Source organism: Rutilus rutilus (assembly GCF_951802725.1).
Source record: "Rutilus rutilus genome assembly, chromosome: 10".
NCBI lineage: Eukaryota > Metazoa > Chordata > Actinopteri > Cypriniformes > Leuciscidae > Rutilus > Rutilus rutilus.
Window position 1 is genome coordinate 8,036,135 of NC_140215.1, and position 13,427 is coordinate 8,049,561.

Sequence of the window (13,427 nt, forward strand, 5' to 3'; positions counted from 1 at the left end):
CTTTTTCTATACAGAGCCTAGAAGTGTCAGCTACAGGTAACAAGAGTGATTCCTCAGGACACCTACATCAGTGATATCTGTCTGGCAGTTTTCAATTTTCTTTCATTCTTGGAATAGTATATTTACTGTTCATTGTCAGTTGTGACCAGTCAACATTCATCCATAATTTCTCACATTAATTATTGCTCCTCTGAATCAAATACCCACTGATGTCCTTAAGCAGTATAAATTATACTTTATATAGCACGCCATACAGTTTTATTGAATTTGAAATAAAATAACAACAGAGCAAAACCTGCCATTCAGCCAAACCACATGCAAGATCTTGGTCATCTTTCACGTAAATGTTTGTGTTAATGAAGTAATTCATACCCATGTGTTCAGCATGTGAAATACGCTTAATAAAATGTTGAACTGCACAAGTCTGTGGAACTGTAAAAGATTCCTGACCAGCAAAGGGAATGTTTAGCTGATCCTATCGTCTAGTTTTTAATAGTGAGGCAATGAAGAACGAGCAAAAATGAATTTAAACTCCTTCAGAGCAGAAGAATTTTTTTTTTTTTTACCTTTCAACATTGTCTCCCCTTCTCGTTTTACTACTTCTTTAAATCTGTCATCTGCAACCCAAGACAAATGGGATATAAACTCTATTCTTGTTTCCTTGTAAAAAGAGAGCCTATAAGCAACAGCAGTAAAGGCAGTGCAGTTAAGACTGTCATAAAGCCAGTTTACTGTCCTTCTTAGCAACAGACTCTAACATATCAGTGAATAATCACCAAAAACATATTCAAGAGTTACTGTTACAATAGAACAACCGATGTTTAAAGAATAGTCATGACTCATGAGGAACATACAGTTTCATTCTACAGAGACAGAGTGGATGCTTACGAGAGAACACTGACAAAAGGGGGAGGAAAATTAGGGTTGGCAGCATTCTTCTTACTTAAAGCTGTTAAAAAAGAGGCAGCAGAGAGTGGGGCTGGGTCTGATTGCTGCTCTGAGCTGGAAAAACCTCAGTCTGTCTTCATGGTGCAGCGATAACCTGGACTCTTTTTTCCTTCCTCTTTCCTGTTACTTTGCACACAAGAACAGCTCATGTCTTTGATATGGGCATGATGATCTTTGAGCCTTATAGGACTGTCCTGTTTCTGGCTTTATCTGTGGCTTTTTTACAATTTGTGAAATGCCAAGACGAAAACGGTGGTAAGTTGCTGTTTATTTATGAAGCTAATTGTGCTGATGCTAAAGCTGTTGCTTTTGATCTTGGTATAATGACATGGGACTGGTCTTATTTTTATTTTTATTTTTTATTTAATTATATAAATGTTTACAAGTAAGGTTTATTTATGTATATAAAGTGAAATTGTCTGGAAAGGCTTGAATATCAAGCTTTTTATATGTTAATTGTTTACTGTTTAAAATTGGAACTTAATTTTAAAGGACGTTGCATATATCTGCATAAGATTTGGCTGTACTTTTGACCAGCAAGCATCTTTAGCTATGCCATAAGTTGGAGATTTGGTAGCCTAGTACTTTTGACCAGCAAGTATCACTAGCTATGCCATGTGGTTCCCATACTGTAACATGATTAACGGTGATGTCACTTGGAGTTTTGTGACATATGAGGATGGGCAAAGGGCACAGTTTACTCTTGACTCTTCAACATGCACCATCAGACTTGTTGTCTACTTGCACCAATATCCTCCTCTCACATCTGCTAAATCGATTTCAGCTTTAGTACTGTGCTCACAAGTCTCTACAGGAACACATCTTGCATCCTAATGCGGAGCAGATGTGTGAGGATATTATGAGTAAGGCTCTGACTCTGAACATGCATGGAAAGAGAGAAAAAAAAACCCACCCAGCCGAGAAAACACCTGAGTGCTATTACCTCAGTCATGCCCCGGTTTAGAGCATTTCAAACATGTGACGTGTATTTTTCCCTAAATGATGTCACCAGACACAACACTTCTAGGGAGGTTCTCTTGATCTTGAATGTTTAGCAGATTTTGATATATGCCTATCTGAACAACATGTTTTACGTGTGCCTCTTGGATTCAAAACCTATTTTTGGGGTTTCACAGGCAGTGCGCCACCTTCTGGTAAATGATCATTACACACAAAAAAATTATAATAATTGAAGTTTATTTTAACTTTTTAATTATATAGCATGCATACACAATTATAATATTTTTCCAATGTAAAATCAGATTTTATTTTTCACACCAGTCTGTGCACTTTAGGCTAAGAAGTAATAATATTTTATTTAGGTGAACATTTTGTAGTATTTTTTGGTGGGATTTCTCAAAAACTATGTATTTTGGTCAAGTCAAGTCACCTTTATTTAAATAGCAAGATTGTATCAAAGCAGCTTCATAGTGATAGCATGAAAATAATACAACAAAGTTTGTTTCTAGAAGAAAATTGCGTCATCATCCACCTTAAGTAAGGCAGATCAATAATATTGTTGAATATTAAAGGGATAGTTCACTTTGAAATTAATTTTTGATATGTTTTAGCTTACCTCAAGGGCATCCAAGATGTAGGTGTCTTTGTTTCCGCAGTAGTTTCAATTTTGATATTTTTAGGTCAAACCGTTCTTGTCTGTCAGTCATATAATGCAGGTCTATGGTCACTGGCTCAAAACACAAGCACAAATTAAAACAATTCCCCATCGTCCAAATGAAACAATTCCCCATCATAAGTACACATTGATGGCCTAAGACACGAAACGAGCGGTTTGTGTGAGAAAACGAACAGTATTTATATCGTTGTTATCTCTTGAAAACAGCACACGTCCAAATGATCTGACGGCGCGGGCGGGTATATATACATAGATGTCGCCTTGGCTACTGCAGTTCATTGGAACGAAACCGTAGCCAAGCGACATCTATTGTATATATCTATACCCGCCCGCTGGTGGGTATAGATGTATACACTAGATGTCGCCTTCGCTACTGCAGTTCATTGGAACGAAACCGTAGCCAAGGCGACATCTATGTATATATCTATACCCGCCCGCGCCGGATCATTTGGACGTGTGCTGTTTTCAAGAGATAACAACGATATAAATACTGTTCGTTTTCTCACACAAACCGCTCGTTTCGTGTCTTAGGCCATCAATGTGTACTTATGATGGGGAATTGTTTTAATTTGGACTCTGTGCTTGTGTTTTGAGCCAGTGACCATCGACCTGCATTATATGACTGACAGACAAGAACGGTTTGACCTAAAAATATCAAAATTGAAACTACTGCGGAAACAAAGACACCTACATCTTGGATGCCCTTGAGGTAAGCTAAAACATATCAAAAATTAATTTCAAAGTGAACTATCCCTTTAAGGCCCGGTTTCACAGACAGGGCTTAGACTAAGCCAGGATTAGACCATAGATCAATTAGGACATTTAAGTAATTTTTATAAACATGCTTAGAAAAAAAGGTCCACCATCTGATCTGGATACGGCCCAGATCCGGCTGACTTCAGTAAACCTCGGAACAAACAGAAAGACTAACATTAGCGAAGATGCCATTTTTCTTATGATGTAACGAGTACATCAGGTGTTATAGGAAGTGTCCCCAATTCCGGCTGACCTAATCTATGCAGCCTAATAATCATGCACTTTTTTGGTGGCATTATCATGTTTCCTGCTAAATTACATACAGTATTTGCCCATTTGAATAGGCTCTATAAAAAAGTTAGAACTATTCTCATATGTATGTTAATCTCTATAGTACATTTAATACAAGTTTTTACAATTGCAACTTCATGTCAACTAACTTTCATTACAGTATTAGTAGACTGCAGTTGACTGGTAGGTTAGGGGTAGGTGTTAGGGTTCGGGTTAGTAGAATAAGTTGACATGTAGTAGCAAAGTTACTTATAGTTAGTAGAATGTCTGTTGGGGGAGCGTCAAAATAAAGTGTTAGCAGATATTAAGCACACAGTCTACTCATACTCTATTGTGAGTTAGTTGGCATGTAGTTGCAAAGTTACTTAAAGTTAGTAGAATATCTGAAGTGGACCATCAAAATAAAATGTTACCAACTTAACTAAAGTATGTTTGTGTACATACTATTCCTTACTTGAAGAAAACTACAAGGTTTGGTTTCAAGCTATTTAAAGTGACTAACTGAAAACAGATGTTTCTTTCTAAACAGTTTTGTTACAACGGTAATATTTATGTAATGTTCAGAGTAGAAAATTACTCTTGAAAAACAAAACAACAAAAAATTAAATGTGCTTTTCGGCAAATGTGGTTAGGTTGCTAGTATTTTTCTATCTAATGCATAAAAGATGCTGTTTCTCTCACCATGTCCTTTCACACAGACATTTCAATGCCAGCACGCACCACATAAAGTCCAAGTGTTGTTGTTCTGTTCTTCATCCATTCCACGTGATCAAACATATTTTCATCTGAGCGTTATCACATGGAACAGGTTTAAATACCCCTAATCTTTTGGATAATGTGTAATTTTGTGTAGATTTGGTTAAACAAATCCACACAAATTACTTTTTGGATTACTTCACTGGATTACTTTTACAGTGAGAAACACTGTAATTTCTCTCTGACCCAAACAGAAGATCGTCTTTCTAGCATTATACCGTTAACTGGATTTTTTTTATTATAAGGTTGTGTAGCCTTCTGTCCTAATCTATTTTATTTTATTTACATGAATTAATGCCATTTTTTGTTTAAAAACTGGTTTCAGTCATTGTTGCCACATAAATTATATTACAACAAAGAGAGTGTTTTCACTTTACAGCTAAATATCCAAATATGCGCATTCGACCGAGTCCACAGCTTATGTGCTGATGGAAAACATGTGCTGCATTTTTGAGCTATGACTTGATTACATGCCTCTTTGGTCCTGCAAGAGGGAGGGATAGAGACAGCGAGAAAGAGGGAGCGGGGAGAGAACCCTATTCTCCATATGACACCAATTTTTAACACTATTAACCTTTACTGTACAATCCATAGCACCTTTGATCTCTCGCAGAGATGGCACTGGGCATCTCCATGCAATAAACAATTTAGAGGATGGATTTTTAATGTTTAGCGCGCTCTTGAGCCTACTCCATGGGAACTACTTTATAAAGTAAATTATGGCAGTCAGCGAATGCAAGCCCGGGGGATGTCTTCCAGATGTTAAACTGGTTGCTTTGGCAGTATTTGTAAAATATTAAACAAATGTTGGCTAAAATGTGGTTGTGGAGGAAGTCATGTAGCCGATGTAAAGAACACTGTGTTTTCGAACACCATTGAGGACAATTGGGTTTGGAAAATGAGAGCAAATGCAGACATTTTACCACTATAAACTACAATAGCTCAGCAAAGTCTGTCATGTGCAAGCAAGCCTTCAGCCTCAGGTTCAATAGATTTAGTGAAAAACCTTCAAATATATTTTTGGCAGTCTTACAGGGTCAGGAAGCAAGGAGGATGAGACATATGTATGCCAAACATGACTGTGTAGAGAACGCAGAGGTTGGCAGTGGAGGAAATGACGAGATCTCCCCTTGAGATGGTTCATAAGCTTATACACAGCTGTTCCAGGTGGTCTGTATATCATCTGGATTTGGCCTATACGTTTTTAGTCCTATCTGTTTGTCTGTTAATGCTACACTAGTCTCCAAAAACACTTCTTGATGGATAAAAGAAGAAGCCTAGATTTCATATACTGATTATTTTGTGGATGTAGGCTACTAGACACCCAAAAAAGAAACTTGTGTCATCATTTACTCACACGCTTGTTGTTCCAAACCCGTATGATTTGAAACACACAAAAAATTATTAAAATATTGAATAATGCATTAGGCGTCAAAGAATCATTTCGGCAAATATTGTGAACGGAATTAAAATTTCAATTTAAAATCACCTTATTTGTTAATAAGATCTGACTCAAAAGAATTATTTTTTTCACATTAGACATTACTAATTATATCATGAACACTTAGGGGAACATTATTATTTAAATTTCACATGTCTCTAAAAGTTTTAGAATACAACATATCTTCATACTGACTACTTTTTTGACATTTTGGAGTTTGTAATTTTGGAGCTTGACATTCCCATATTCACTATCAATACTGTATGTTCAGACTACTCTCCAAAAATTCACTTCATGCGTTTCATTGCAGAAAGAAAATGACAAGTTTGTAACAATATAAGGATTAGTAGAATAATGACAGAATTGACATTTTTGAACTATTCTTGAAGGACAGATACCATGCTCAATGGCACAAGTCATTTTACTAACTGAACCATATCACATCCGCTGCCTCATTTTTATTAGCCCACCTGTCCGGTAAAATCCCCCAAAAATATTATCCATCACTAAACGAGTGAATAATATTTAAAAACCCGATTCCTTGTCTGTTTAACTATAACATACAGCCATACCATTCTCAAACTTCTCACATTATGAGAAATTTACTGTACCATGATGGTGTTGATACCAATACTTAAAGGAGCTGTATGTAAGAAATGTATTTCAATTAATCATAAAATGGCCCTGATATGTCACTAGACATTAAGAAATCATGTTCATTTCAAATACTTATATCACTGACAACAGTAGTCCGGCCAGGATATTGTCATTTAAAAAGTGAAGTTGCAGCCCTCAACTGATGTTGATGTTGTCATGTGTTTTGGCCTGAAGCGCCACCCTCCACCTATCTACCAATCACGAAGTCAGTAGTGTTTCGGCATCCGGGTTGCCAGCTCTGCTCTCGTTACCACAGCTACGTTCCTGCTGGATCCTGCAGCCTATCTGGTAACCTCGAGTCAGGGGGGAGGGGGAGGGGATACACCGCTCTACAGTAATTTGAAAGTGATTGCAGTACCAGTTTTGGCCACAATCTTACATACGGCTCCTTTAAAGTACATAAAGCCCTTTGTGGCTGCCCAGCTTGAAAATATATAATGACAAGATGAAATGACAGGTTTTGGATTCGGGCCATAAGATCAATTCAACATAACTATTCCACATTACTTTTGACTTTTGCCAGTGACTAATAGAACACAGCCCTATAATGATATCTACATTGCGCTGAAAATGAAACAGATGTCATTCAGACTAGAGAAAGGATTGATGGCTAAACAGAGAAGTCCGTTTTTAATTCAAATTGAGTTTGATTGCAAACCAACATATTTATGGGCTATTCAAGTTTTTTTCTGAATAGTTTTTTTAAGGGATCCTTAACAAATCCACATTTAGTAATACTTGGATATTCACCTTCAGTTATTGGGTAAAACTGCATCTTGACATAATGTACTTTTGCTTACTTTTGCTTTAATTTTTTAAAGTAAATTTCACATGGAATTAAGCAAAATCTACTTAACTGAGCTATGTAAAATTAACAAAGAGAATAAGTACATTTAACTTGGCCATTAAAGGCTGCGGAGTAATTTCTACTTACTCATTTGAGTGCAATTCTCTGTTTACAGTAGGCTACATTTTACTCAAACAATGTAACTGAATTAAGCCATGCTTTTAAAGTGTATGATTTACATAGAAACATTTTTGTTACACTTTGTAGGACAACATATCTACACAGAGACCTCAATACTTGGTACACAATTCACAATTTTTTGAGCATGAATGGATCATTTTGGGTCGAAAATGAACTCCAAAAGTCACAAAACAGCAAGTAACTAAATCTAACAACAAAAGCAATGATAAAACAGTGAAAAATGCAACCCCATTAAAATATATCAAGCCAAGGCACTCGAGAATTTAAGGAAATATATAAAAAGCTTGGCTTGATATGTTTTTATGAGTTGAATTATCCCACCCAAAGAGCACCGGGATGCAGATTCTACACCCCATGCAGCACTTTTTGCGTTCCTTGTTTTAAAAATGCAACCTTATTAATATTCATGCCTCAGTGCATGATGGGAACACCAGTATCAGAAAGTTTTACTTAATTTTATAACTTTGATACTTACTCAAAGAATCATTGTAAACATAACAAACACTTCCAAATAAAATATAATTCCACAAGCTTGAATCGAGTACTACAAATATTTAATATCCTTTTTTTAATTCTTGCCTGAATTAACTCAATATAGAAATTAAACTTTTTTTTTTCTGTAGTATTTACTTCACCGCAGAATCATTTTATTTTATTTTTATCAGTGACTGAGTCCACTCTAGAGAAAAATGAGAACTCTCAACATGAGAACACAGTGTGCTTTTCAACACAAGCAACTATCATGCACTTCATTCACTCTAATAACTAGGCCACCTGAGTCAGCCCAGTTTGTATTGAAACATCTGCACAGTTTGAGTCATGAACACAATAAGATTAGATTAATAGTGTTAGAAAAAAGTCATCCTGAGATGCCATGTGGCAGTCACATTTCAGTTTGTAAATGTCTGAGGCCTATTAGAAAATTACATATTTAATCTATAATTATTTGTGTGTAATATCCATTGGTTAAAAAAGCAGCTGCAGTTTGAAGTAGTTCTCAAAATGAAAATCAAGGAATGATGTACGAAATTACTGTTAAGGAGTTTGATTCTTGTTCTGTTGCTAAGCCATTTGTGCGTATATCCAGTGTACACTCAATTATTGTAAATACTAGGCCAATTATACCAATTACTTCCTCATGCGGTTTTACTTTTTACATTAAACCGACGTTAAACATTGTTCATGTGTCCTTCAAATAAACTAGCTACAATCCGTATGTATCCAGTAGATAAATGTTGCCAAAACAGTTCATATATCATATTAAGGAAGAAAATGTGATCCAGGCACAGAACTTCAATCTGGCAGGAGCTTAAAGTTGAAAAACACATCCACGAGAGAGACATTTTTCCACCTTGTAAGTTAGTTCTTTTTCGTATCTTCACAGCAGGAAGTCTCTCACACTGGCATTTCCTCTGGAGAGAACGCTGAGTAATGTCTAGGTCTTAGCAATGATATCATTCCCTGCTGTCTCATAATGGTTACATCAAATCTACCTCTTCTTATTGTCTTATATTTTTAGTCAGCCAATAAGGATGCTCTTTTTGTCATTAAAAAATTGTGGATACTAACAACCCCATGCAATTGCATGACGAGTGCAGTTTTCCTTTACAACTGCAACTTATATGACCTCAAAGAGGTATCTAAATTGCTTTTTTTATTGCACAATTTCAGTTTATCACATCAAACTGTGCTCTAAAACCCTCACCTTATACCTCTTAGTCATTAAGGAAATAATTTCAATATTTAACCTGCTGTTTAATCTAAGATTTTATGCTCGATTAGGCTTGATTAAGACTTGCCAATTTAACTGTCATAGGCTCTATATGACATTTTTTTTAATAATATAAAATTAATATAATATATTTGAATAAATATGATATATATGAATAAATATTTTACAGTATTTTGTATCTCTAAACAAAATTAGACAGTATATGAATTTAGTTTTTGTATTGTAAAGTATTTCTAGGTATAAATTGCTGGTCAAACAATTAGGATTGTTGAAATTACTCTGCGGTTAATCACTTTTTTCCGGACCCGTATTCTCACAAAACACTGCAGTCAAACCAGCTGCTCATGACTAATCAGACATTTTCAAAAGCTCTAAGGAGAAGAACTCTATAACCATGGAATCATGAAAAGGAGATAAACCATTGACTCTCTTGTCTATTTCTCATCTAATCGACAATGAGTATACTGTTTCCTATTTTCTAATTTGAGTTTGAAAAGATTCACTTAGTCCATCTGTTTACTTTCATTTATAAAACTAGATCATACAGAAATACATTGAATAAAACATAAAATCTGTGGTAACAAGTTTTTTTTCTGATAGTCTACTTTAGACATTCTACTAACTATAAGTAACTTTGCAACATGTCAGCTTTACCAGTCATTAGATTATTGGTACTGTCTGCTTAATATCTGCTAACACTTTATTTTGATGGTCCCCCATTCTACTAACCGGACCCTAACACCTAACCCTAACCTAACAGTCAGTCTACTACAGTCTACTAATGAGAGTTAGTTGACATGTAGCTGCAAAGTTACTTATAGTTAGTACTTAGTAGAATGTCTAAAGTGGACCATCGAAATAATGTGTAACCAAATCTGTTTCCAGTCAGTACTTTGTGTTTCTGTTAAATTTGTGATATTATTATATATGCTGAATGAGTTTGCAATACAATATTAAGTACATATGTTAAAAGTTAAAACACAACCAACCAGTATCAGTCTATATAATTTATGGCCTTTGCAAGAACTGACCTTTAAGCTGACCTTTTGACCATTCAAAACATCATTCTTTAAAAAGATACAAGACGCCATAAACTTCAAAGGTTTCCAGAGCAAGTGGGATGCCTTCTAGTGGAGCAGTCTGCAGTCTCACTTTTATGAGATTAAGAACATGTCCATTACAACCGATTTCAAATATCTACAACAGACATATGAGGATTTCTGAATTCTGACTTGTGATGCTGCCTGAATCATAATCACACAGTGTTTGTTCATTGGCCAGAGGAGAACTAGCCCCCTGACTGAGCCAGGTTTCTCCCAAGGTTTTTATTCTCCATTCTGTCACCTGATGAAGTTTTGGTTCCTTGCCACTGCCTTAGTTGGGAACACTTCATATTTAACAATATTATTGATCTGACTGTACTGACGCTGTTGAATGAGAACTGAACTGAGCTGGATGATGACATCCTTTTTTGCAGAACTGCTTTATACTGTAGATGAAATGAGCTAATTTAATAACTGATGATCTTTACAAAGGAACTGAATCAACACCGAACTGACTTCAGCTGAACTAAAATGCATCATTCTCCTGTTATCACTGTAAAACTGCTTTGAAACAATCTGTATAAAATGCTATAAAAATAAAGGTGACTTGACTTGACGTATTCATCACATCTGATCCAAGTGTTTATTTTGATCTCAATTTCATGCCCAAAGAGAAACAAAATCCAGAGATACTATTGAAATATGTATTGCAACATGCATTTCAAGTTTAAAGTTGATTCTAATGACAACGTTTGAAGCTTAAGTTAATCCAAGGTCGAAAAAAAGAAAAAGGGTAAAGAGGCTGATCTGAAATGGAAGTACCACAGTGTGGGGTCACATGAAGTAAATGTTTATATAAATCCACTCCGCTGATGCCTCGAGGTTCTCCATCTAAAACAGTGTAATGTAAGCTAGAATCATGACAGACCAGCTGTGGAAGCTCTGCAAGCTCTCACAACATCCAAACAAAGCAAAGAGGAGGAAACACACTACGAAAAGAAACATAAGGGAGGGATGTTCAATCCCTGGAAAAAGGGTTGTTCCTCACAGGATGCACAAAGATAAAAATAATAATATTAATGAAATCCACAGCCTAAAAAAAAAAAAAAAGATTTATTTTTTCTCTTACGAATGATGAATCATATTATTGTAAATTTAATAATTTTTTTAACTGCCCTGATGTTTCCCTCCTGATGCATGAAAGGAGGCTAGGAAAGCAATGAGTAGGCCTATGTCAGGTCATGAGATTTTGTTGATCTCAGCCAAGAATGTGACTGGTATTGACCTGCATAGATTAAATATCTTGCCTGACACTCACACAGAGACACATTTAGCCTTCAACGTCTGAACATATATTAAGTTTGTATAAAAAGTGCAGGAGTTCAAATTGTGTAAAGGAATCTATCTATCTATCTATCTATCTATCTATCTATCTATCTATGAAAACAGAACAGTCATTTAAATTTTTTTTTTTTTTTTTTTTTTTTTTTTTGTTAAAGCTAAATAACAATATGCCATGAACCGGTTTAGCAAATTTTCATATACATTTCTTTTCAGCAAATACTTGTATCTATTCCAGGCCTCCATATACTGAAAATCCAAGCTTGTTTCTAGCCAAGTGTATTATGACACCATGAATTTCATGATTTCTCAGACGTGGTAAAAGCTGTGTAAAAAGACTGGGAGACAAGTTAAAATATTGTAGTTGTACAAGATGGAAACGTTTTTTTATATGTCATTTATTCTAGGAAAACTTATTTTACAATGTTTAGTTTTTTTTTTGGTAGTTATAGCATTAAAAATTTAGTTAATTCTAAAGAATAGGTTGCATTTGAAATGATGTGTTAATAAGGATAGAAGTTAAGATTAAACAAGTTAAATATTGAAATTAATTCATTAAGGACTGGTGGTAAGAGTTTTAGAGCACAGTGTGATGTGGCAATAAAATTATGCAGTCCAAAAAAAAAAAAAAAAGAATCTTCTGGGCCACGTTTCTCACCGCACATCATCGAAAGCACAAAAAAAAGAAAGAAAAAAAGTGGAAGACATGTCCAAACGAGGAAAACATGTTTCCTTCTACAAACGAGGTTGTTCTCCCTAGACTGAAACCAGTGTGACTCTTCATTTGTATCTCAGTAAAGGGTTGTCACAAGGACATAGAGTCAAGGCTTAAATAATCATAGGCTTTACAGTCACTTTGAGGTCTATATGTCTGGAGTGACAGTCTAAATTACAATGTAGACAAATCACCAACATCCCATTTTCACACAGATTCTTCTTCAAAAAGAGGGAGTTGTGTGTGAACTGTGGGGAACTCTATCAGTTAATTACAAGAGAGGTCAGAGGTCTGTGAAACACACAATTTATTTGTGTCATTGACTTTTAAAAAGCAGGACTGGAGACCTTTTAAAGTTTCCCTGGAGTTTGAATGCAACTTATCTGGTTTAACTGTTAAACAAATGCTTCCTTTATGGAAAAAAAAAAGCATTTTCCTGGAATGTGTGATTACCGTACATCTGCATTCATCAATGAAGTTCTCACAATCATCATATAATCAAATTCTCATTTAACATTGCCCGGTGTTCAGATGAAACTCTTACATTTATTGAATAAAAGACTGCTCTCTCACACACATAAACTCATACTTGGTGTTGGAAAGACAGACTCAGATGAGTCACTGTTTCCATAAGGTCATTTTCTAACCCTTACAGCCTTGTTCCAACAACAAAGTCCCTGAACACAGCAAGTTATGAGTATTTCCACATAAACCAAAGGAAAATACATGTGATTTATATTAGTTAAACTCCCACAATGCAGTATCTTGGTGGAGATGTAAATTGTAAAAAAGCTGCCCATTGTTTTCCTAGACCGTTCCTACGGAAGCCTTAGCATTTAGTAGGGAACCACAGACTTTAGCTGACATGGAGTAATGCTGAGCATGTTCAGTGTGGTCAGGTCAGGCCAGACTGGAAGACTGGTGGAAAATGTACGTCAGAAGTCCACAAAGGACCATGCTTTTGCTATCATCATCACTAGGGGATTTGAACCGTTGCTGTAGAAAGTGCATAGTCTGCAATAAATGAGCTACCCGGGGGAAAGAGTGAGCTTTTTCTTCACCTTTAATGGTAAGGTTTTCAGGGGTGGCTTGAGAAAGATTGTTCTCCTCCCATATTCAGGCC

The 13,427-nt window shown here is 35.6% G+C and overlaps 1 protein-coding gene across 1 annotated transcript in view; it reads left to right on the forward strand.

Moving 5' to 3' along the window:
* Positions 1-770: 770 nt before the first annotated feature.
* Positions 771-13,427, forward strand: part of col5a2a (collagen, type V, alpha 2a) — a 32,072-nt gene continuing 19,415 nt past the window's right edge. The window contains exon 1 of the mRNA XM_084422252.1: positions 771-1,203. Within this exon, the coding sequence (XP_084278378.1) occupies positions 1,107-1,203 (97 nt within the window). The 5' untranslated portion in view covers positions 771-1,106. The remainder of the gene's footprint in view (positions 1,204-13,427) is intronic.